At 44.1% G+C, this 23642-nt stretch overlaps 3 protein-coding genes across 3 annotated transcripts; 1 reads left to right on the top strand and 2 right to left on the bottom strand.

Moving 5' to 3' along the window:
• Positions 1-1062: 1062 nt before the first annotated feature.
• Positions 1063-20333, bottom strand: LOC117901220 (putative uncharacterized protein DDB_G0271606). The gene is made up of 4 exons (XM_034811889.1): positions 19319-20333; positions 2079-3318; positions 1771-2016; positions 1063-1707 (listed from the first exon to the last, which is right to left on the bottom strand). Exons 2-4 carry the CDS (start codon positions 3225-3227, stop codon positions 1159-1161), a joined length of 1944 nt encoding a protein of 647 aa, XP_034667780.1. The 5' UTR covers positions 3228-3318; positions 19319-20333; the 3' UTR covers positions 1063-1158.
• A 475-nt stretch (positions 20334-20808) lies between these two features.
• On the top strand, positions 20809-22255 carry LOC117901556 (ras-interacting protein RIP3-like). The gene is made up of 2 exons (XM_034812354.1): positions 20809-20969; positions 21043-22255. Exons 1-2 carry the CDS (start codon positions 20893-20895, stop codon positions 22184-22186), a joined length of 1221 nt encoding a protein of 406 aa, XP_034668245.1. The 5' UTR covers positions 20809-20892; the 3' UTR covers positions 22187-22255.
• LOC117901557 (transcriptional adapter 1) lies at positions 22178-23347 on the bottom strand. The gene is made up of 2 exons (XM_034812355.1): positions 22467-23347; positions 22178-22407 (listed from the first exon to the last, which is right to left on the bottom strand). The coding sequence occupies exons 1-2, from the start codon at positions 23255-23257 to the stop codon at positions 22281-22283; spliced, it is 918 nt and encodes a 305-aa protein (XP_034668246.1). The 5' UTR covers positions 23258-23347; the 3' UTR covers positions 22178-22280.
• Between the last annotated feature and the right edge of the window lie 295 nt (positions 23348-23642).

The raw sequence follows: 23642 nt of genomic DNA, 5'->3' as shown, positions 1-23642 counted from the left end.
CGTCATATATGTATGTATAAATTCACCATTAACTGCGCCACCTCCCCCAACTCATCTTTGGGTATCACCACTGATCTTTATCACTGACACTGATCTTTCGCCCAGAGTATTTTTCACACACTTATCCTCTGCTGCTAAGCCCCGTTCGGTTGCATATTTAATGAGGAGTGTGCATGGGTTTCAAAACCCACATGTTCACACCCTGATGACTCTTTCAGCCGCGACCGAAACCGCGGCTGGACAGTGCATGAATTAGCTGAACAGCAACAAAGGGAACAAAAAAGACAACAACAAAAGGCTACTCAAAGTGGGTTTTGTGTGTCTTGCATTTTGTGCAATTTCTTGCTGCATCATCCTGTCTCAGAAGCACTGAGCTGATCTTGCTGAATGAAATGTGATATCACCAAATTGGCCAAGTAAAATCAGGTTAAGCAGCTCTGTGGTAATTTCTGTGGCATGAACAATGTCTAAAGGCAAAGCAATTGCAATTGCAGACCCATTATAGAGTGTTTTCCGATTAAAATCTCACAAATAAGTTGATGGAAATATTTGATGCATTTGTATTTTGATTTAGCAAAAAGATGTAGCTCTCACTTTCCACAAAATAATAACAGTCAAAGTTTACAATAATTATTAAAAAAAAAGATAAAAATAGTTATAGGAATACGACCATCAACGGAACAACAGATCATCATCGTCATCGGGGCATTGTCGCTGGCAGCTACTTTAGTTTCATTAAAAAAAGTGATGCCAAGAAATGAACGGAGCATTTGTTGTTTGTTTTCTTTCTTCTAAATCGAAAATAAACAACAATTGGAGTTGATTATTTGATTTTGTAGAGTCATCTGTTTGAGGTTTAAAACAGAGTGGAAATCGGTTAGCTTTAAGACCAGTTAAAGCTCGATTTCGAAGCTGAATCAGGCATAGACAATCCTTGATCTTTCCTCCATTGATGGCGTAATCCGTAAACATTTTCCTTTCTTTCCTTTTGTTGAGTATTCTTTCGCTTTTGTTCGGATCTTAAGCTTAGGTTGTGTGGTTGGAACTTTGTACAATGTTTTAAGGTTTAAATATTACGGATAAGTTAGGTGTTTAAACGTTTATTTAATAACTAAGTGTTAGCCCGGTTTAGGTTCTGTTTTTGTGTTTGTGTGTTGCTTAGAGCGGCTCTAGGGCAGCGGGTCCGTGCGGACTGCCCTCCAGTTTGCGCCAGACCACGTTGCACATCTCGCGCACCAGCGCCTTCTCGCCATCGTCCATCTGATCGAGTGCACTGCCAGCCAAATTGCCCAGACGGTCGCGTTCCAGTTGCTCTCGCACCTCCAACACTTGCAGGGCCCGCACCACCGCCTCCGGACGACCGGCAATCGGTTCTGGCAGTTGGATGGCCGCTGCTGCCGCCGCCGCTGCTGCTGCTGCTGCCACTGCCGCCTGCTGCTGCTGTTGCTGTTGCTGCTGCTGGCTGCTCGTCGTGTTGATCTCCTGCTGATGTGGCGAAGGCGCTGATTTGGCTGGTGCTGTTGCTGTGGCTGTGGCTGGCTGTGGCGTTGGTGTTGCTGCCTGTGGCGTGGGCATGGACTGTTGCTGCTGCTGCTGCAGATGGGCTGTGGGCGTGGTGCGTTCCTCCTCCAGCTGCTGGATGCGTCGCTCCAACGAGCGCACATACTGAAGCGTCTGATCGTTCAGCGTGTGGGCATGACGTAGATCCTGCACATGAGTCACATTATAGCGAGAGTCTTTCGGCGGCTTCATCTTTATGTGGCTGCTCACCTGGGGCAGTTGCCGCTGCTCAGCATAGTTCCGCAAGGCAGTGATGGTCTCATCCGCTTGGGTGCTCGAGCTGGAGCCATCGCCATCGTCGCGCAAAGCATTCCTGGTGGCCGCGCCGCAGCCGGCGCACAGCGCATTGGCCGCCACATGGGCACGCTCCTCGTCCAAGTACAGACAGAGCTCCTTCAGCTCCAGATTGTCCGTGATTAGCTCCTGCTGCTTGTCATCCAACTGACGCAGTTTGTTCTGCAAGAAAGATGCCACACATTAGCTCTAAATTCCCTTTTCAATCTTGTCTTTCCACTCACCTGATAGGCAGCCACCTCCTGGCGCATCACGCTGGCCGTGTAGCGGCCAAAACGTTGCCATTCCCTGGCCAACTTGCGTCCCTTTTGCCGATCATCGTCGAGGAAACAGCACAGATCTCGCAGCTCCTGGTTGTCGTCCAGCAGTCGCTGATTCTGCTCCTTGAGCGTGCGCAGCTCATTGACCAGCGACTGCAGCTGGCGATTCTGCTCCACAGTCAGTCGACCGCCAGCCCCGTTGGTCGTGGGTATGCCAGTGCCGCTGGACGTGACCGAGGCATTGGGCGATGGATGTTCCTGTTCCGGTTTGCGTACAAATTTCAGCATATCCTGTGCGGCTCCTCCCTTAATGATGGCCGGATGTTGCAGATAGCGTGTTGCCTGTGGATGCTGCTGCTGCTGCTGCTGCTGTTGCTTGAGCGAGTCTGGTATGTAGATGTTGGATAGCTGCGGTATATCCGGCGGATATTTAATGGGCAAATGTGGCTTCAGTATGCCCGTGCCTGGCTGCGGCGGTGGCTGGTATCTAGGCGGTATGGAGTGTGCGGGTGCTGTTGCCTTAAGGTTGGGACTGCGAAGGGAGTGCGGTTGATGTTGCTGCTGCTGCTGCAACTGGTAGAAGCTGCGCCGTTGATGCTGCTGCTGCTGCTGTTGATGTGTTGCAAGATTAGGCAATTCTTTAGTGGATTGCTGCTGGATGGGCAAGCGAGAAGTCAATGTCTGATGATGATGTTGCTGCTGCTGTTGCTGCTGCGTGCTGTGTGGCTGATGAATGGTGGCCACAGTCTGCAATTGATGTGATTGTTGCTGTTGCTGTTGCTGTAGCTGCTGCTGCTGCTGTTGCTGCTTCTTTCCCGCTGTCGTTACGCTTTGTTGTTGAGTTGAGTGTGGCACTGACTGCTGTTGCTGCTGTAATGTTCCCGCTGCTGTTGGTGCCAACAAAGAGCGTCTTGGTTGTTGCTGCTGTTGCTGCTGCTGCTGCTTGTTAATTGCCTGCGTCGCTGTTTTGCTTATAATTTTGTCAACGCTATTTGTTTTTATCAAATTATTGTTCAAAGTTGTTGTTCCGTTTGTTGTTGCTGCTGCTGTTGCTGTTGTTGTTGTGGTTAATGTCTTCTGCTGGCTTTGTTGCTGCTGTTGATTGCCGGACATTTTTGAGTCGGTTCCTTGTTTTGCCTTGTCTTAGGTTTGTTTTTCGTTTCCTTTTTTATCTTTTTTAAGTGGTGTCTACGACCTCTCGGAGCTGCAAATACATTAAAAAATGGGCAAGGCATTAGCGAAATAAAAATGAAACTAAAAATTGTTTGGATGGATACAAAAAACTATAAATCAAGGCATTCATTGTACAATGTAATTTATGCGACAGGCGAGGGCACGCCGTCATTGTGGCATAATTAAACTTCCATTAGACTGCCGCCAGACGCTGATAGAAAGTGAAATGAGCATTTGTCGCCCCACTGAAGCCATGACATGCCAAACGCGGCAGGCCCGTCCCCTCCCATATTTCCAATGCACTGAGAAAATACAAAGGCGAAACTGTAATGGATTGATTGAAGCCTATCGCTATAGTCCCACGCGGATTCCTGTAGAAGTCCCGAGCAAGAGAAATTTACTGACACCTTTTAAGTAAAATCCCCTGGGGAGGACCAATAACTTATTCACCACTCATGCTAGCTATTGGTGTCCGAAATGTACATCCCTGTAGTGAAGACATCACCTTGTAAGTAAATTCACCTTAGTCCCGAGTTTCAAACCATAATTTTGCACAGTGCATTTGCTGCTTGCGCTCAAGAAAATGCAACGAAGCGTCGCCAAAACACTCCATTCGACATAGGGAATTGTAATATAAACTGTATTGTCGTATGGTTGGGATCTCCCGGGCACTCTGGGCTCTCCCGGATGGGGGTTGGCGCTGAAGCGTCTAATCACCAGATGGCGTCTCCCATGTGTTGACTTTAAACGTAGGCTTCCGCCGTCTGATTTGAAAACTGAAAGCCCACTAAGTACCGAGCTGCACTCGCAATGGCAGTAAATGGCAGTGACTCGAATCAGTCTTCGAGTCTATCGTCGCATTTGTATCTCGAAAGTGAAATTCAGTTCATGGTTTGATGGATGGGACGAGAGACTACTTGCTCTAGGCGCAGGCAAATTGAAATGTTGCGTCTCGCACTCGCAGTTTGACATGAGTATGGCAGTAATTTGGATCATGAGAGTTCCCTTAATGAATATAGTTGGCTTTATTAAAACCACGAACAATGGACTTTCTTTGACATCGGTTTTTGGTTCAATAAATTTATGAAAACTAAGGGAAATTTGTCTGGAAATGTTTCGCGAGAGTTTAATAAGTGTGGAAAACGGGAGGCGTTATTCTTTTAGTACTAAGATCAATAAAAACTTTCCCGAATAACATCTACAAATGTGAGACAAATTATTTCCATTACTCTAAGACTAACTTATGTTCCTTACACACTCGGTATTTATTCCAATTGGCCAGCTGTTCTTTCTGCGAGTCATCCCTTTCCTCTCTCACATTGCGGCTGAACAATTGCTTTTATTTTAACCTAGAACTACTTAGTTCTAGATATGCACAAGAATTATGTGTAATCTATAGCAGACAACATCTGGAGCAAAGAAAAGATAGAGCGAAAGAGAGGGAGATCCTCAACCCTTTTCTTGAGCTATTTAGGCTGTCAACTTGCCAGCTACATGTCAGCCCGCGAGTGCGTGGCTCTCTCTCCCTTTACAAATGGAGCAACGAGGGTAAGAAAAATGACAACAGGTGTGAAATGTAAGCTGTAAGCCCGCGATTCGAAAGATGAGCAAGGCTCTACACAAAAGGTAAAACCACTTCCCCCATTGAGATGTTTTGGGGTATGCAAAAATGTACGAGCAGAAAACCCTTTTGGCCAACTGAAAACTGAACACACAAACAGACAACGAAAAGAATTGCCAACATAACAAAAGAATGCGGTGAGGGCCTGGCCCCCGGTTCAGGCCTGGCCTGGCCCTTCATTGTTGTTTGCCGGACAAACAGACAGACATACAGACAGAGAGTGGGATCTGTGGGCATATTCTGCAGAAAGAAAACTTACAAAACACGGCAACAGTTGTAAATCATCGAATTACCTCAAAATAATAGCAATCGCTCGCTGGCCGTTTGGGGGGGCCCTTCGCCCTCCCGCCTGCAAATTGCCCAAAAGCAAAACGAAAATGCAAAACGAACCCCCACACAAAAGAAACAGCAAAAACCAGGTACGGAATGATTGGGAATGACTGAATGATACCCTGCACGTACTAAAGAACAAAGAGCTTCATGCACTTCACATAAGTCTTAAGGCTTCGAATTAATTATTTTTACAATAAGTAGCTTCAATGGCAGTAAATTGATATGCAAGGTGATATATTTGGTGGGTTACCAAACTGTATTCCTAGCGGTAGTGCACAAACACGTGCATACAGCATATACCCTTCATCTAACTCTATAAGTAATGGGTGCAAAAACAATGCAAGCAGGCGGCAGGCTGCAGCAGCAGCAACAACATCTACTCTTCTCCCACAAGACATGAGAGATACACCGAGAGAGCAGAGCAGAGCGGAGCAGAGCAGCGCAAAGCAGAACAGAGCAGAGCAAGAGAGAATCGAGGAGGGATGGAAGCCGAAATCCATTGAGTCACAGCACAGCAGCAGCAACTCTGTCCCGTTGGCGTAGTCTTTGGCGACTTGCGAAATGAAGAAACCCTCCAAAAAAACGAAAAGCAACAACAACAACGAAACTTCGTGTGTCAGTTACGCTTAATGAGCACAAATATTGCTCTCATTGTTGTTGCTGTGCTGTGCTGGCTGTGCTGTTGGTGTAGATTTTTTACCTTTGATTGCCATGCCGTGTGTCTGTCCCCCGTCGCCCCACCCCGTGTGTTGCCGAAAGTCGTCCCAGCAGCTCTCAGCTCGATTTCAATGAAGACGAGTCCGGTCTCCCAGTCGGAAATGCCAATACTTAACCCTCAACTGGCCCCGCTCCACCTCTACTCCAGCCTTCTCCTGGGGACTGGCCTCCCTGCCTGCCAATCTCCCTTTTTTCGGTATTGCCATGAGAAAACGAGGGGAAACAACAAATGAAAAGCTGCGCGGCCAGCACATTAAAATGAAGTGAAATTAGGGTTTAAGAACAACATAAGAACTGAGGGATACTCTGTAGAGAGGGAGAGGAATATGAGTTTTTCACTCAAATTAACCTTTTTGTTTAACATGAATTTGGAAATATGTAGATTGGAAGCTTCCCCAATAATGGTTTAAATAACTTTTGAAATCCCTCTCTATTCTGAATTCTCAGAAATATTTCAAATACAGCCCTATGATTATCTCCGCCACATTAATCCATCAGTTCACCTTTTCCTGAGTCACATTTTCCTTATCAGAAACCTTTATGAGAATGTTTTCAGAACCGGAAGGGCCACTCAAGTAAAAGGAACTTGAATTATAACATTCAGCTCCTTTTCCTTTAACTTGAGTGGTTTTTGTGCTGCTATCCATTGAATAAGCACTTAAAAATAAAGCCTGCCTGTACGTCTGTGAAATATGAGGTTTTATTTAAGATCTGAGCCTACGCTATAATTAACGACTATGAAATGCCTAAAACTAAAAACTCATAATCTCCAGCTAATCCAAATTTATGGCCAACTTCATGGCGCAACCAATATAAAGCTCTTGGCAAGGGTATACACCCATAAAGAGCCTTCAATTTGTAGCACATGTACACACACTCCAAGCACCGATTCCGATTCCGACTTAACCTTTTCCCAAGTTCCCCCTTAACCCTTTGAGAGCCAGAGACCAGAGACCAGAAATTCCCCCTTTTTCCCACTGGAAGCGAGGCCAGCAAATAGCAAATCATCACCTGGTCCAAAGGGAGAGAAGGAGCTGGAGGGAATCGAAATACAATAAATAAATAAAAAATGTATTTCAATATGCGCGTGTAAGAGCGTGTTTGGCCTTGGGCGATGGAATGTAGGAGAGGACGCACTTAACGTTGAGTTTTTTCTGTGTAAAATACCCTTTCAGAGGGTATGAATGATGGTGAACAGATGTTTTCAGACTCTATTTAAATCAGTCTTTACAAAGAACTTTTATTATACAGCTGTGGCAGATAAGATCAGACCTCCATTGATCAAAGCCTTTCTTTTCTTACATCTATTTTTCTGTTGTTAACTTTACTTTTGCCTACTTATGCGTGAGGCTGCCCCGCCCATGTCTATGAGTTCTAACCCCCTCTGTCTCGCTAATAAACTTTTGATCTTGCTAATGGTCGAACATTGTTGATGCAAAGGAGAACCCGAGAGATCATAGGCGTTGGCCTCAGCTTTGCTGCTTTGCTGCTTTGCCAATAACAAATTGCCGTAATTAGTGCCATTTTAATATGAGGTTTCAGCTCACAAAACATCAACCCCACCACAAGAATAAGTATGTAAATCTGAAGCTATAACAAGCCGAGAGACAGACAGATACCCCCTCTGGGGCATAGGCGGCTTCTTCTGCTCTTCTCTTTGGGGGGGAAGGTGTTGGAGTGCAAAATTATGAAAATTACTTTTCCCATGCACAGTGGGTGGTGCTTTGGGAATTATTCCATTTCAGATCTTAACTTGACAATGGACAATAAAACAAGAGTGGCATACAAAAAGTATGATAAGTTTTTAATGGGTCCAGCTATGAATTTATTTGCTATAGATGGTAGTCGCCAGATAGGCCTCTGCACCTCAAGGGAATATCATTTTTGAAAGGGGATCGCCAGCACAAAAGTGGGGGAAAACATTGTTTGTTATTATGATTTTTTGTGGAGGAAGCAAGTTGTTGCTGAACATTTTTTTCAGATGATATTTATGTTTGAAGAGCTAGTTTCCTTTGGATGTAATTGAGCCGAAGGAATATAGAAACTGTTTAAGTTCAAAATTGTCTATTATTAACACATTATTCCACGGCATATAATGTTTTCTGGGGCTGTTTCCTAAGACTGTCGATGTAATGATATGTGTCCATTTATGTCCGTTATTCTTGTATTCTGTTTTCTATTCTCAATTCAGGGAGGATCATAGAAGCAAGGCCATAAAAGCCCTTAAAGCCCGAACTCAGTCCCTGGGTTTGATGATCATGACTGAGAGGCAAACGAATTACACTGTACATTCGGCACACTTGCGTGTACAATTCAAAACATAATCAATAATAACAATGTGCATACTCAAATGTACATTAAGTTTCATCATTTCTTTTTTAACAAATAAACGCAGCTTAAACTTAATGATTAGGCAACTTTGCTTTGAACTTGATTGATTTTCGCAACACATACAACAACAACAAATTGCCTTGATCACTTTTACATAATCTTTAATAATTTATTTTATATTTTTTTCCCCGCTGTCCATGCATAATTATTTCTGCAAATTGGCATTTTTTTGTTTGCTGTGTTTTTGCTGTATATTATTTTAGGAGTCGGCATATTTGCTTGGCTCTACGAGCACTCGGCATGGGTACATATTTTTAAAGCAATGGCCCAGCAGACCATGAAACAAGTGTTTAATTAAGGAAATGAGCGTGGATTGAGGTAAACAGGCGCACGCATATGAAGGGGAGGGGGCATGTGCAAACAGTAATTTAATAAACCCAAAAAAAATATATACGAAAAAGCAAAACAAAAATTGGTTAATAAATACAAGGCATGGATGGAGATGGATGGAATGGAATGGTTGAAAAATGCTCAAAGTCACTCAAGGTTAAGAAATCTCTTTGGCAGGCACGCACGCACACGATGGAGATCAGATCACAGGCAATGACAGCTTTTTCGGAGGTGATGACAGACAGACAGAGGGCCCCCAGACTCCGATTTCGAATGCGAGTGCGAGTGCGAGTCCGAGTCGAAGCTGCGCGAATCAGGGGGAGCCAGAAATACCCGGTACACGTAGGAAAACCGCAAAGTCATGTGGGTTAAGTACACTTACTTAACAACAATCCATTCGTGGCAGCAAACTGACCGCGCGACCAGACAATGAAATGTGTAATGAAAAGGCAAAAGCTTCGGCGACGAAGCTGATGGAGGAGATTGAAGTGGCAGAGAGGATTGACCAGGGCTGCAGGAGTGGAACTGGAATCGAAGTGATCAAATGGCACATGTGCGGATTGCAGTCAAATGAAGCTTCCACTTCAGAGTGGAGAAAAGAGATTGTGGCAACAGGGAGGCAGGCATTAGCCCACGTCATGCACACAACATACATGTTGTTCTGTGTGTGCTATTCTCATTTATTCACCTTCGTTGAGAGCAATTGCTGGGGAATTTCCTGAAGCTATTTCTGTTGCAACTACTTTACACAAAACTTAATTAGGGCTTCCCAAATAGTGCCTCCAGCCATCCCTGAGCCAAGCCACCCACCACTAACGCTGCACAGACAGCCACAGCGACGTTCGAATGAGACAAGAAAACCCCCACAGCAGCACACACACACACAGAGCATACACAGCTAGCACACCCACACAGCGAACAGAAAGAAATAAATGAGAATGAGTGGAAAACGGAACAAGCAAATCACAGACTTCTCTGCCGCCAATCACCCGATCCAAAAAGCACCGTTCCACGGTCCATTGCATTTGCATTGCACGCACCAAAAAACGCGTGGTATAAGGTATATCCAATCCGTACACCCCACCATCTCGGCATATGTATATCGTTTTTCAAATGCTCCACAAAAGCAAAAACCAAGGAAAACGAAATAAATATCAAACGCCTTCATTGCTTGTATCGAATGACAAACGACAAACGTCGACTCTGTCTCAGTCGACGTTAAGTCAGACAGATGACTCTGCGACTGCGCGGCAGCGGCGGAAGAGAGGCGCAGAAAATTTCATGAATGAACCCACCTGAACTGAAAGAGCGAAGACAAAAGGATGCACACGACCATTGAGAGCGCGGGACAAAAGGCAGAGCGCAAAACAGGGCAGCTAGCGACTATGGGGATACCCACAAAAGCGATTTGCAGGTAAAGAAATAAAAGCAACAAATAAGAGAAAGACAAATTGTGGGATTTCTGCAGCAATATTTACTTCATCGAAAATATTTCCTCTTACAAAAACAATATCCCATTACTCCCTCCCCCAATTACAGGGTATCTTCAAACACCTCCACCAAACAAAAAAACTCACACGATTCCGCGCTGTATGCTTTGGGGAAGTTCCATTTATCAGTGTCCGCTCATCTTCGAGGCAGATTTGTAACCATCAAAAGACGATTAAATTGCACGTGACACTCCGCTGACTCTACGCGAAGATTTGTATCAATCCTCTACCAGAGGAGTTCCCGGAAAAACTGAGTGGGCAATTTTTAGCCCATGGTTCTGTAAATTGATATGCTTGAAATGCACACTCCACGATTCTTAAACGAAATCAAATATTATTCAACTATAAATTTCAAAGACACGGAGACTCAGGCAGACAGACATCTGTGGGGGCCACCCACAACTTTTGTGGTACGAGTTCCCTTTTTGTTTTTATGGTAAACCATAAACGTGGCAAGAAGTCATTAAAAGCCATGTGTAGCACAGTAGGCAACACACGAAAACTTAATAACAATGCAAAAAAAAAAAAGGAAAAACAAAAAAACATAAGGCATAGCAGAGACCGAAAAAAACACAAAAGCCTGAAGCTTGAAGCTCGAAGAAGAGGAAAATTATAACCGAGCGAAGGTTAAACGATAAGTCAAGCTTCTGCGGTGAGAATGTGCCAAGGGGGTGGGGTGTGGCTGGGCTGGCTGTTTTGAGGGTCGGGGATTACTGATTACAAATGCAGCGAGATTTTCCCCTAATGAAAACCTCTTAACTGGAGCACAAGCTGTGGGAATAATACGCCAAGCCATGCCGGGCTTCGCCACAATGGATTAAAGAGCAAGGTTATGGTGGGAGAGAGAGATAATAGAGGAAAGTTTAAGATTTTAAAGATGGTTTATGTATGGGATTAAGTGTGCATGCATAAATAATGCAATATATGAAAGTACAGCCTTGAAATGTAGATCCTGAACTGTGGAAAAAGTGGTCCATGAATCTTTAGTAGCTATAAAAAAACCAGCAAATAAATTTCATGTAATGAGAAAATTATAAAGAGAAAATGTAGATCCTGAACTGTGGAAACTGTGGATCAAATAAAAAGTACGCCATGTAATGAGTAAATATCCGATATAATATTTTCCTAAAGATCTCCATCCATCCATAAATATTCCCTTCTTTTTTCTCCATACTCCGTATGAAGCTCTTCCCCAAATTTCTCCATCAACCAGTTCGCTAAGCAACATCAAAATAATGCTAATGCTAATGCTACCTCCCCAGAGGGGGGTCTATGGGCTTATAAACTGCTTAATTATGTGCTGAACCTGAACCTGTGCGCCTGTGGCACAAGACAAGACTCAAACTAAATTAATATGTAGATTAAATTATTGCTATATCCAATCCATAACAGCTTCTACATCTACATAAGTGGGTTCTCCCTTATCCAAAACCTGAATAACTCTTAGTGACACTCCCCAGACGGAGACTAATCGAAAGCGAAGCCTAAAACCCTACCTACCTTCCGCCAATCCCTCAAACTGTTCGAATACAATTTCCATTTCTCAACTTTATGGTTTTATGGTTTATGGGTATCATTTGCGTCAAGTTTGCAGCGCATATTTGATTTTTACGACGACAGTTCAGCTCCGGAGACGGCAGAAGGGAGACGGGAGAGGACCGCCCGTCGATAGACATAAACTTATCCATTTCATGCCGCCAAACTCTCAACTTTTGTGCAAATTATTTATGCATGTAAATTAACAGAAACGAACAAAAACAAAAATAAATACAAACCAAACCCAACGATTGAAACGCAGAGCAAATGGGTTTGTTTTTTTGTAACTTTCGAATTTATCACCGAATGAGAATCTGTTGGGCAAAGAATCCACCATTAACACGCCCTCAAAAGGGGTTACAACATCCAACAAGAAACCAGCCACAAATTGTAGAAATATGCAAATTTCTGAGAGCTTACAGACGTTTGCACATTTATCTTGAGGCCGGCATCAGACATGTTCACAAAACTCTTGCCAAAAGCAGCAAAAAAAAAACAACTCCCAAGCAAAGAAGAAACCTTCTTCTATCCATCGCTGTTTGGCCCCGTAACCCAGTAAAGTTCATATGTTCAAATATTTAATTATCATCTGGCTCTTGGGGCGTTCTGTTCTCAAAACATTCTTCCATCAAAATATCTAAAAGAAAATAAACATTTCTCATCTCTCGTTCGCTGTAAAATTGTTGTTTCATCGTACCCTCGTACCTCACCATCATATAGTGGTTCCTAACTCTACAAAAACACACACAAATAATGAAGTGGAATAAATTCATTTATGCTAATGTTTGGTTTCTACCTTTTGTTTGGTCAAAGATTTCATTTCATTAATTTTTTGTGGGCTGCTGCTGAAATTCTTTTCCTACAGCTCCGACAGCTACTTTCGATTATTGTGTTTGTTGTTGGTCCATTCCACTCCATTCCATTCCATTCTTTGTGTAACTTTATTAGAAAACCCCTTCACACTCTTTAAACGTGAATTTTGGATTCAAATTTTATGCGTGGGTGGCAGCTGGAGAGCGCGTGCTGTATATGGTGTGATTTTGTTTGGGATTACAAATTTACACAACTGTGGGTGGATATTGTCTCAATGGAGCTGAAATTTGTAGTGCCTTAAAGTCGTTTTTATTATAATTTGAAAGCTTGAAAAAGATTTATGTCTGTGTGGTTTACTCGTTTGGAAATGGATTGGAATTAGTGAATTATAACTTCCGATCTGTGACTTTGTATTTCTTATTTTTCTATAGATGAATCTGTTTTTTTTTATGTATCAATCTTTACCCTAAAACAAACTCTTCCTAGAACCCATAAAAAGTGTCTAAAATTACTTCAAATGATCCCAAATTAACCCAAATACTTTTCCTTACCAGTAAAATCCAGACAAATTACAGTCGGAATTGATTTGTGTTTATCATTCCATATCTGGGGCCCATAAATCCATAAAACTAGATCGAAATATCAATCTTTTGCCCTATACGGAGAGGATTTTGGAACCCAAATCACATAATTTATTGTGTCCTCAAGTTTCTTTAAAGCCTACCCTCACGTGCACACAAACTGCGACGCAGCGTACGTGAAATAGAAGCAAAGGAAAGACAAGAGCAAAAGAGAGGCACTAAAAACGACCGAAAACAAAGCATTATGTAAGCATTAGCACGCTTTAACCTCTCCCACTCCTACACATGTACGCGGGGAAGAGTGGGGGAACAAAGCGTGAACGAGCCATAAAGACCTCCAATAGAGACGAGAGAGGGAGGGAGAGACAGAGCGGGGCAGATGACGGAAGAGATGGCGTCGCGCAAGCGTAATAAATGCCTAGCCCCTCCCTTCTTCCCTTAACCCCACTCCACTCCCATATCCAATTAAATTTCTATTAATTTTTTACCAATAATAATACCCGAGCAATGCCATAAACAGCGGAAACCATTAAAATGACTTTGCAGCCCAGAAGGAAGAGAAATAAATGAAGAAAATTCTATTTCCTTTCTTGGGCACAAAAGCGGCTTACTGTGCAGAGCGGGGGGGAGAGTGGGGTGCGCGGTATTTTCTTTTGTGTGAGCGCGCAACAAACTTCCGGATTGAACGATTTATTGAAAGGCATGATCAAAGCAGAAAGGGGACGGGAAGTATAAGGGAAGTGGTATACAGCTACCAGCGTGAGAGAGGGAGAGAGAGATAGCGAAAGAGAGCTGCTGGGACGTAAAGAAATTGCGTTGCAGTTTCCTTCCATACAAATTTATGAACTAATTAAAAGACAGTTCGGATAGCAGTAAAGCAGCAAACGAGAAGCGACTATGGTAGCGGGCGGGGGTATACGGCGTGGCGTGGGGTGAAGTTGGAGACTTGGTAACCCAATACCTTACACATACACCCATACATATTATTATTATATTTTTTTGGTCACTGAGGCATGTCGTTGCTTGTCTTGCCAAACAGATGGGATTGAGAGGAGATGGAGCTGGAACTGGAGGCCCCTTGTTGGATGCTGTGTTGCTGCTGTTGCTCTTGTTTATAAATCAAGTCACATTAAGTGTAATAATAAACGCAGATCGAAGGGAACACTTTCGAAGCCGGTTCTCCCAGCCTGTTATACCCTAACGGAGCAGACAAAAAAGTAACCTAAACCCTTGACAAAAACCTTTTGCAGTTTTCGCTTGTGCAATTCACAAAATACATTTCACAGTTGTAACAGTTTGAAGCAAGAGACTGCGCTCTTAAAAGGGTACTTAAAACTTCGAAGAAAAAAGGGAAAGAATTAATAAAAATCTGTCGAAATGTTGGCACTAAGCGCGTTCTCTGCTTGGCTAATTATGGAGAGCATGTTAAAAGAGAGAGGCGCATAAAGAGAGTTGGTGAAATGTCAAAACTTACGCTTCATTGCTCTCTTCGTAGCTCGCTCTCTCTCTGTCACTCGCCCGCTTTGCTAAGATAACGACAACAAAATGCTGATGGCACAAATTATAGTCAAGAAAGAGGGTTGGGGGGGAAAAACGACCGAGCCAGAAGACGAGGCTCTAAAGCTGAAGACCGGCGGCAGGCAGTAGAAAGCTAGATCCGTAGAGACTGAGCCCCCAAGACGGTTGAAGCCGGCTGCCAACAACAAACAGCCTGCCACTGCCAACTGCCACCGCCCGCCGCCTTGTCTCGAGAGCCCCACAATTTCCGCCATTTATGACAGTCACAAATCGAGTTATACTCACATACATATACCCCACCATACCCCACTGCCTCGCCATAGACTGAGCTCCACACAGCCTCTCCCCAAGACCGCGCGCGCGCTCGTACTTTCTAATTTTCTAAGCGTACTTTTTCTCTCTTGTTGGTCCCCTGGCCTGCCTGGCTGCCGTTTTTGATGGTTTTAATACCCTAACAACCCAAGCATGGGTGTGCTTGGCCAAGCCAAAGTGCTCTTTTGAGTAGGCTTCAAGGAGTGTTTCGCCGGAGCACCGAACTAAGAACAAAAGATAGAACTTTAGAAAGTTCAGAGAAGTTCAAAAAAGTTGAATTTTTAGGTTTATGGGACCTTTAAAAGTTGAATAATATTTTCGATTTCGAAACAATGATGTCAAAAATATCGAATTAATAAAATTGGAATCAATTTCGAACCATTTTTATGGCTGAACCATAATATGGTAAGTTTTAAATGCTATAATTTAGGGGACATTAATGGGAATAAGGAACAGTGTCGAAATTCTTTCTATAATTTATTCAACATTCAATCCCTGACTTCGTTAGAGCATCTCCGCATCGGTTTTCTACACCATTTCTTTACCTTGATGACTATTGTATTTCTTTTCTTGTCATTACTTTTGTGTTGTACAAACAAGTTTTTGAGTGTTTCAATGTGTTCTTCAGCGCATGGCCAAAGTGTTAATGTTCATTTGCGCATGCGATATTCCAAATTGCATGCAATAGAAATTTGTTGTCGAGGTCACATCACAACGCTTTTCCAGCCAAGCATCAAAAAACCGTCACAACAGTCTCCGTGCCCCATCTCCCCCTCTACAACCACAACATTCGCAATGGCAGAACGGCAGCAAAGCAGCGAAATCTTTGGAGTTGAAGGAGGAGTTGGTTCTGTTTTTTTTTTGGTAGCTAAGTGATGGGAGGTCAAATCAGTTACAGTTACGTGAGTGAGACTCTTTGGGCCGCAAGGAGAACGGTTGGCAGCCCGTTATGGGAGGCAGCCAGACCAAATGGAGGGTTTTGGCTATAGACTTTTGGCTAAGCTAATGAACCTGATGTGGAGCACACTGTTGTGGAGGAGGCTCTGCTCTTTGGATAAACTTGTTCCAGGCTAAAAGTTTAACGAAAAATGCCCAAGCTAATTCATATATTTATGGGCTAATGGAGCATGCAATCGTTTTGATCTCTAATTTGAGGTTGAACTATCAAATTAGGGAGTTTACCTATACGTAATAGAGGGTGGAATTTACATTCCAGAAATATTTCTAAGAATTATGTTTGATTAGCCGAGGCTCCTGGAAATTTCTTCAACTCAAATCGAAGCTTCGGAAACACTTTGATTAACAGCTCAAAAAATGCATCCACTGCGTAACAGTTATCCTCTAAGCGTTTTTAATCAAATTTCTTATCTTGATGGTAACATTTCTCCCAATCATAAAGCCTGTGCACATTTGATGACAACGATAACTGAATGAGTTATCGCTTGAGGCTGGTCCCGTTTGCGATTGCTGCCATGAATTGAACGAGCGAAGGCATCCAAGAAATACTCGTTCCGTTCCATCTCAATCTACAGTTATTTCAAATCAATTTTCCAGGCTTGGAATACTTGGAATATTTTTTGATTTCAGTAATTTAGTGCAGCTCCCATTCGGAGTCGACTCCCGCTGCTTTTTTTGCCCCTCTGTGTCTCATCTCTCTGCCACTGCGACTACGAGTATTCCTGCCTCTTCCTCCTGCCTCTTCTAGTGGCTGCCGCATGCTCATGGCCGTTTGTCATTTCCAGAGGCGCGCCAATTGCCAGAGAGTGGCCTGCAAAGCATTTCTGGGCTCTCTGTGTGAGAAAATGTGGCCAAACGGTTAATAACAGGCGGCAGTCAGTGGGGTGGGGTGTGGTGTGGTGTGGTGCGGCGGGGGGGAGCCAAGGTGCGGCAACCGCAACAAACGGCAGCAACGTGGCCCCCTGAAGGAAAAAGCGTGCGCAACTATGTAAGTATGTGACTATGTGAGCCGCTCCGACAGGAAACTTAAACTAGTTCTAGCAGCTAACAGCTAACAGCTAGTAGCGCTGCTCTCTGTGGCTTCTAGCCATCCGAAGCCATAAACTGGGACACTTGTTGCAGCAACTTGGACACTGCACTCGAGAGAGATTGGCTGGCAATCAAAACCTGGAGGCCAAAGAGATGACAAACAGAGACAACAACAACAGCAAAAAAGCAAGGCAACGGAATCTTCCCACGCAGCTGTGACCGCCCTCCAACTGGGAGCGGCAGCGGGCGGCCCAAAAAAAATATATAAAGAAAAAGAGAAGCCAACCTAAATCGTCTTAATGGACCATGAAGAGCCCCAAGGAGCAGTTCCGAGATGCAGATGGCAGCAAACAGCAGGCGCATAAAGACAAAAACGCCGCCCAATTAAAGCAAAGAATGCGAGAATATTAGATGCACTTGCCGGACTAGCATAAAAGTGGTTTAAACTGGATGATAGTTGATATTTACTTGGGGATTGTGAGGCTTAAGAAGTCTCTTGTCAGACCTCTGACTAAAGTTGTACCTTTATAATGGCAGATGTTTTATTTATTCATATATTTCAGCATTGCCAACTTCTTAATAAAAGTGTTATACCCTCTGCACAGTGTATACAGCCAGAGACAGCCAGAGACAGACAGCCAGAGAGAGCGGGAAAGAGAGACGCAGCGCGGAGCCAAAAAGCCGTCGGCGATGTTTGCGTGGATAAGCCCAAAAGAAAGTTTTCTTCTTTCATTGACAAAAAAGTTTTTTACTTTGTTGTCTTTTATTTTCCGCCGCGTGCAACGAACTTGGTCCGCGATGTGGCCCCCCGTTAACCCATTGGTGACGTGACGTAGGGAAATTGGCATATTTGTATATTTTTTTCTAATGTTTCTTTTCGATACGGAAGTCTATGGCATGTGAAATGTTTTCTAGAATTTTCCAAATTTTGTACAGCTGCCTCTACATTTTATGTTAATAGCTTAAGCAGGCGGAAAATCTATTAACCCATTTGGGCTGCTCTAAGATAGAAAATAGACTCTACTTTTAAAATGTTTTTTATTTCCAATTCTCCTGATAAGTACACCCCACTTTATTTCTCTTTAATTTCTCCAATCTACGTTAATGGGTTAAGGCTGCTGCGGCTGCCTCTAACTATGTATGCTGGCCCCTGCCCCTAGCTGCTGCTGTTGGTTGTTTGCTGCGCTGACGCTTTGGCATTAGTTACAGTTTTCCGATACACGAAATTGACTTTACATATTTCAGGCAGCACAGCAGGGCAACGGTGCGGAGGGGGGCAGCAACAACCTGTTACATCGGCGCTGTTGCCCACCCCGCATGCCAGCACAGCCACCAGCATGCAGCCTCTTTCACTCCACACACATAAACACACTCACACACACACATGTTGGTCTTGATTTGCTGCACATTTCGAAATGCAGACAAGGTGTGTTTCTCGATCAGGTGCGTTGGTAATCCTCCTCCAACGAGTTGCCTAATTCCTGCAATAATTTCCCTGCCAATATATAACTGATATAATTGTAACTGTTGCAAATTATGTTGTTATTGTGCTGGCGCTTCCCTGGGAATGCCTCACCTTCTTATTAACACACCTTGAAATTCTGCGCGCCTGCGCCTCCGTCGCTGCTTTTACCTGTTGCTGTTGCTGCATCGTCGGCAGAGGCTGCTGGTTTTGTTTGATCTTGTGTCTTATTGTTGCACGTTGTCGTGTATCTTACTGCTTGTTATTTGTTGGTTTTTCTCCCCATGTTTCTCCCTGATCCTCGGTCTCTTCCTCCCTCTCTTCCTCCTACTATTATCCCACTCCCGTTGCCTGTCTCTCTCTCTCTATCTTTATCTCAGCCTCCTGTCTCAGTTTCTCTTGTTCAATTTATTGGCGCATATAAATATAAATGCCTCAAAATTGATGTTATTGTCGTTCATTCTCCACTCCGATCCTGATACCACTCTTCAGATCTCTCTTGCGCGCTCTCTCTCTCTCTCTCTCTGTCTTTCCACATCTTCTTTAACCTTCCCCCTCCCTTGGTTTTTGTCCTGGTTGTTGTTTTTCTTTTTTTGGAAATTGATTTTTCTTTACTTGCATTTTTTTTATTGTCAGTGTCCGAAGATAAGTGGTGGAAAGGAAGGGAAAATGGGTTTGAAAATGAGAAGAAAAAAAAAATGAGACAAAAGAAGTAATAAATATAATGGAAAGTGTGGGCGTAGCGCTGACAAAGTGGGCGTCACTGCTACACTGGTACCTCGAAAGAGAATAGAGCAATTTTCGGGATCAGACAGGGCGAGGGCATGGCGGGAATGGGTTAATTTCGAGTGGGCAGGGCCTCTGGGGGTTACGTGGGCTGTTGCTAGTACTTCCTCCCGTGGGATGCTTGGAAAATGGTAGCGTAACTAAATAAAACTAACCTTATGCACATGGCCATCAATGCATCGATGTGGTATTCCAATGTTGGTTCACTCTTTCTCTCTCGTTCTCGCTTCCCCTTTCAGCTTCTGCGCGCAAACAAAAACAAATCACAAATATTTGCGCATGTGCCGACGACTGCCGCATTCCAGGGATACACAACACTCACACACAAGCACGGACACTGAGTGAGACGCGATGCGAAGCGATGCGACCGTTTTTTGCGGCTAATTGTTTAAACAACACACAAATTATTTTTCACACTATTTTTATTTGTTTGTTTTATGACTGCACACACACACACACATACTCTTGCACGCTCTCACACACGCATTCAATTTTCGCGCACTCTTTGCATTTTTTCTTGTATGTATCTTTTATTGGCTGGCATTTTCCTGCCTTCCCGAATGCCCTTTTAGAGCCAAAAAGACGCGTTCGGTTCGCGTTGTTGCCTTTTGCGTTTTTGATTATTTTGTTTCTTTTTGCAAACTATAGAGGCGCGGTATTCACAGCCTTAGCAGGCCAATACAGCCGGTGTCCGTCTCATTTGATACGAATGCCACCCACCTTGATGACCGAAACGAATAAAATTAACAAATTGTGCAAAAAACAAGAAGCGCGGGCGCACCAACTACTCGCGCCGAATCGAATTTGATAATTTTAAGTAGCAGCTACTTTTGTTGAATAAACCAATTACTTTTGTGCTGAATTTAGGAAACAATTCGACATATCCGTGTGGTTTCTCATATAAATTAATATGATTTGTGTTTGTTTTTCACTTAGCCGCTGCCTTAAAAAGCCGGACTTAACACAAACAAACGTAGTTTAACAAACATTTTAGTTACTTAATTAGTTGCTTCATTTTTCGCGGCGGCCCGATCCAATAATTTTGTAGTTGTCCTAAGCTTGTTGGCCCTTTTGTTGTTAACACGAAACACACAGATTACATTTGAGCAAATGGGAGACGCGGATTTTGCACCGAACGCACGAAAATTGAGAGATTGAGTGAATGATGGAATGAAGGAATTGAATAAATGAATGATAAACAAAACAACAAAAAGCTCCTATTGTGAATGGGCAATTTTGTCTATTGTGAATGGGAATTTGTCAATTTCCCAAAACGGACAGGGAAATGCTCTCCCGTTTCTGAACGGTCAGGGAAATTTCTGAGACACGAGCAGTGTGATCGCGATATCGATATATGCCATATTTTCAAAAATATTTAAATGGGAAATGTCACATAAGAGGGAATTGAACAATACGTCATTTAACCACTTCTTTGTTGGCAACCTACCCTATTTTCATTAAGTTGCCAAGAAACTTCCAAGCGGCTGTAATTTTATTTATATAATAAATGCAATGACAATGTTTTTAAAATGAGCCCGCCATGCCCATATCAAAAGAGAGCGGCTTGAAATAGAATATGACCGTAAACCAACAAAATACAAAATACCACTAAAATTCATATTTCCAATGTGCCCAGAAATTTCAAAAGTCAAAATCAGACATTCACCGGCACAACTTTGTTTTCTTTTATAATTTTTAGCGAAATTAATTAATTAAAAAGTGAATAAGCATGGGAATTTGTCGGTTCTTCCAGCAGGGCTCCTGCCGCTTTGGCACCAAGTGCAGCAACGAACACTTTGACGTAAAGTATGAGAAAGTCGCGCCACAACGAACACAAATTGAGAGGAGAATAAAACAAAAACTTGTTTAATTATTTCAGAGTGGTGCTGAAGAATGACATGGAGGCCAGCATCAATGGCAAGATGTGGCCCTTCTCGGTGTACGGCCCATTCAAGGACAAGGGAAACATTCCCAACTTCATTGAGGATCAGTCCTTCGAGGAGGTCCGACTGCTCTGCTACGAGGCGAAGCGCCTGAACAGCTTCGATCAGTTCCATCAACAGTTCAATCGTGAGGTCATGGAGGCCACCAACAAGATGAAGTCAATGGTGCAGGCCACACCACAGGTGGTCGATGTTATGATCAAGATCTTCGATGCACCAGAGGGAGGCACCTCCGCAGTCGCTGGTGCGCCCAATCAGAATCCCTTTGCAGCAACGGCTGGCAATGGCACCGCTGGCTCCATCTTCAGTAAGCCAACTCTGGGTGGCGGCAACATCTTGGGCGCTGCAAATCAAGTTAATAATACACAAAGCCTCTTTGGTGGCTCCCTGGCTGCTGGCAACACGGGAAGCAGCATATTTGGCGGTGGCAATGTTGCTGGGGGAGGAAGTGTTTTTGGACAGCAACAACCACAGCAGCAGCAGCAGCAGCAGCAGGGTGTTGCAGCGCAGCCCTTTCAGGGGGGAAATATATTCGCTCAGGCACAGGCACAGCCACAGGCAGCGAATCAAATGCCTTTTGGTGGCTTTCAACAGCAGCCACAACAGCAGCAGCCAGGAGCAGGAGGTGTCTTTGGTCAAGCTGCAGTCAATCCCAGTGGCGGTATCTTTGGACAGGTGGCCCAACAGCCACATCAGCCGCCAAGTGGTTTGTTTGCTCAAGCAGCACAAACCGTAGGCTTCCAGCAACAGCAGCCACAACAAATGATGCAGCAGCAGCAGGCCCAGCAGCAACAGATGATGCAGCAAGCAAATCCCCAGCAACAGCAGCAGCTCCTGCAGCAGCAACAGCAACAAATGATGCAGCAACAACAGCAACAGCAGCAAATGATGCAGCAACAACAGCAGCAGCAGCAACAACAGCCTCAGCAACAACAGCCTCAGCAACCACAGCCACCAGGCGGCAGCTCCGTTTACAGCACGATGGAATCCTTGACACCCGCAGAAATAGAAGCATTCAAAGCGGAACAATTTCTGCCCGGTCACGTGCCCTTTAATCCACCACCACGTGAATTGTGTTAAGGGAATTCTTTATACGATATAAGCGCACCCTTTGTGCTCTGCCTGCCACATGAAATATTAAATAAGTTTCTTTATAATACTTTTTGGTTTGAGATTAATGCATCATCATGTTCAAGCGCTCCATGTTGATTGAGTACACCGAATGGGAGCCAATTAAGTTGCGATCCCTAAACGCCAGCTGGCAATCCTTGAGCGTGATGAGCGTCCGTTCGCTGGGCTCACTGCAGAATGGGAAAGAAAAGTCAAGCAAAATAAAGCAAAAACCAAATTTGCCGCTTACACTTCTTCGCAGGCGGAGAGAAAGATAACATCATCGTTTTGTCGCCGCATAAAGTTGGCCGTATTCAGCTCCTTGTCCAGCTCTAGGGGTGTGTCGTCCACCTTCTGGCGGGTCACAGTGTTCCTGAGAGCGGGATCTCGCAGTGGGGCGCCGACATCGTAGTAAAAGTTGCCTTCGCCGCTGGTTTTGTAGTGTTTGCGCTTCTTGATGATGGTGCCCAGCAGATCCTTGAGCAGCACTTGCACTGCCATGGCCACATACTCGGCCACATTGTCGTCCACGGACACAAGACCAATCTCCCAAGCGCCGATGAGGAAGCGGCCCATAATGAAGCCCGCATCGGGCAGGAACAACTCCTGGGCGCAATAACGTTGAGTGGGCGGATGCTGCTGCATCGGCTGATCACCACTCACGGTGGGCGGTGGTCGTATCACTTGCATATTGTCCTCGGCCACAAAATCCAGCACCTCCAAAATTTCAAAATTTAAACGTTCCGCAAAGGTCCGCGTGCTGCGCTTCCGCCGCTTGCTGCGGTTGCTGTTGCTGGCCTGCAGCGGCGGCGTTGTCTCTACGGGTGCAAATGCATCGATCTTGTTCAGCAGCGCCAGCAGAAACTGGTTGTGCAGATGCAACTTGTCCGGCGACATGATCTTTCGGCACTCGCAGTCGAATTCCTCTTTGGTCCAGCGATTGCGAAACCAATTCTTCATGTTGGCTCTGTAGCGCTCCCAGTTGTCGCCCAAGGCCACAACCAGTGCCTCCTTGGTGGCTATCACACGGTCAGTCAGCATTTTTGCAACGTATTTGGATTAAAATTGTTAAAATCGCAGTCTAAAAACAAAACAAAAAACAACAGCAAGAGTGTTGGTAACAGTGTGACCGCGGATTAATCGACAAAACATACTGTCAGGGCCTCGAAAATATACCGAAACATACTTTTTCATTTTCAAATTATACCGTAAAGTATACCGTAGTCTTAAATCAGATTCCTCGATTTTGATGTTCTATTTAATATTAATGGCTTGTTAGAATTCGGAGCGCTTAAACTATAATTTTATCCGATTTATCAATAAAATCTTCACAAGATCGGCTAGTTTTCATGACCAACCATTTGGTTGGTGAATGAGCACTCAGCACCACTTTTATTTTTATGCTTATCGATGAAATACAACGTGT

Source organism: Drosophila subobscura, chromosome U (genome assembly GCF_008121235.1).
Source record: "Drosophila subobscura isolate 14011-0131.10 chromosome U, UCBerk_Dsub_1.0, whole genome shotgun sequence".
Classification (NCBI taxonomy): Eukaryota; Metazoa; Arthropoda; class Insecta; order Diptera; family Drosophilidae; genus Drosophila; species Drosophila subobscura.
The sequence above is the reverse complement of the archived record's forward strand: the minus strand, read 5'-3'. Positions and strand labels throughout refer to the sequence as shown.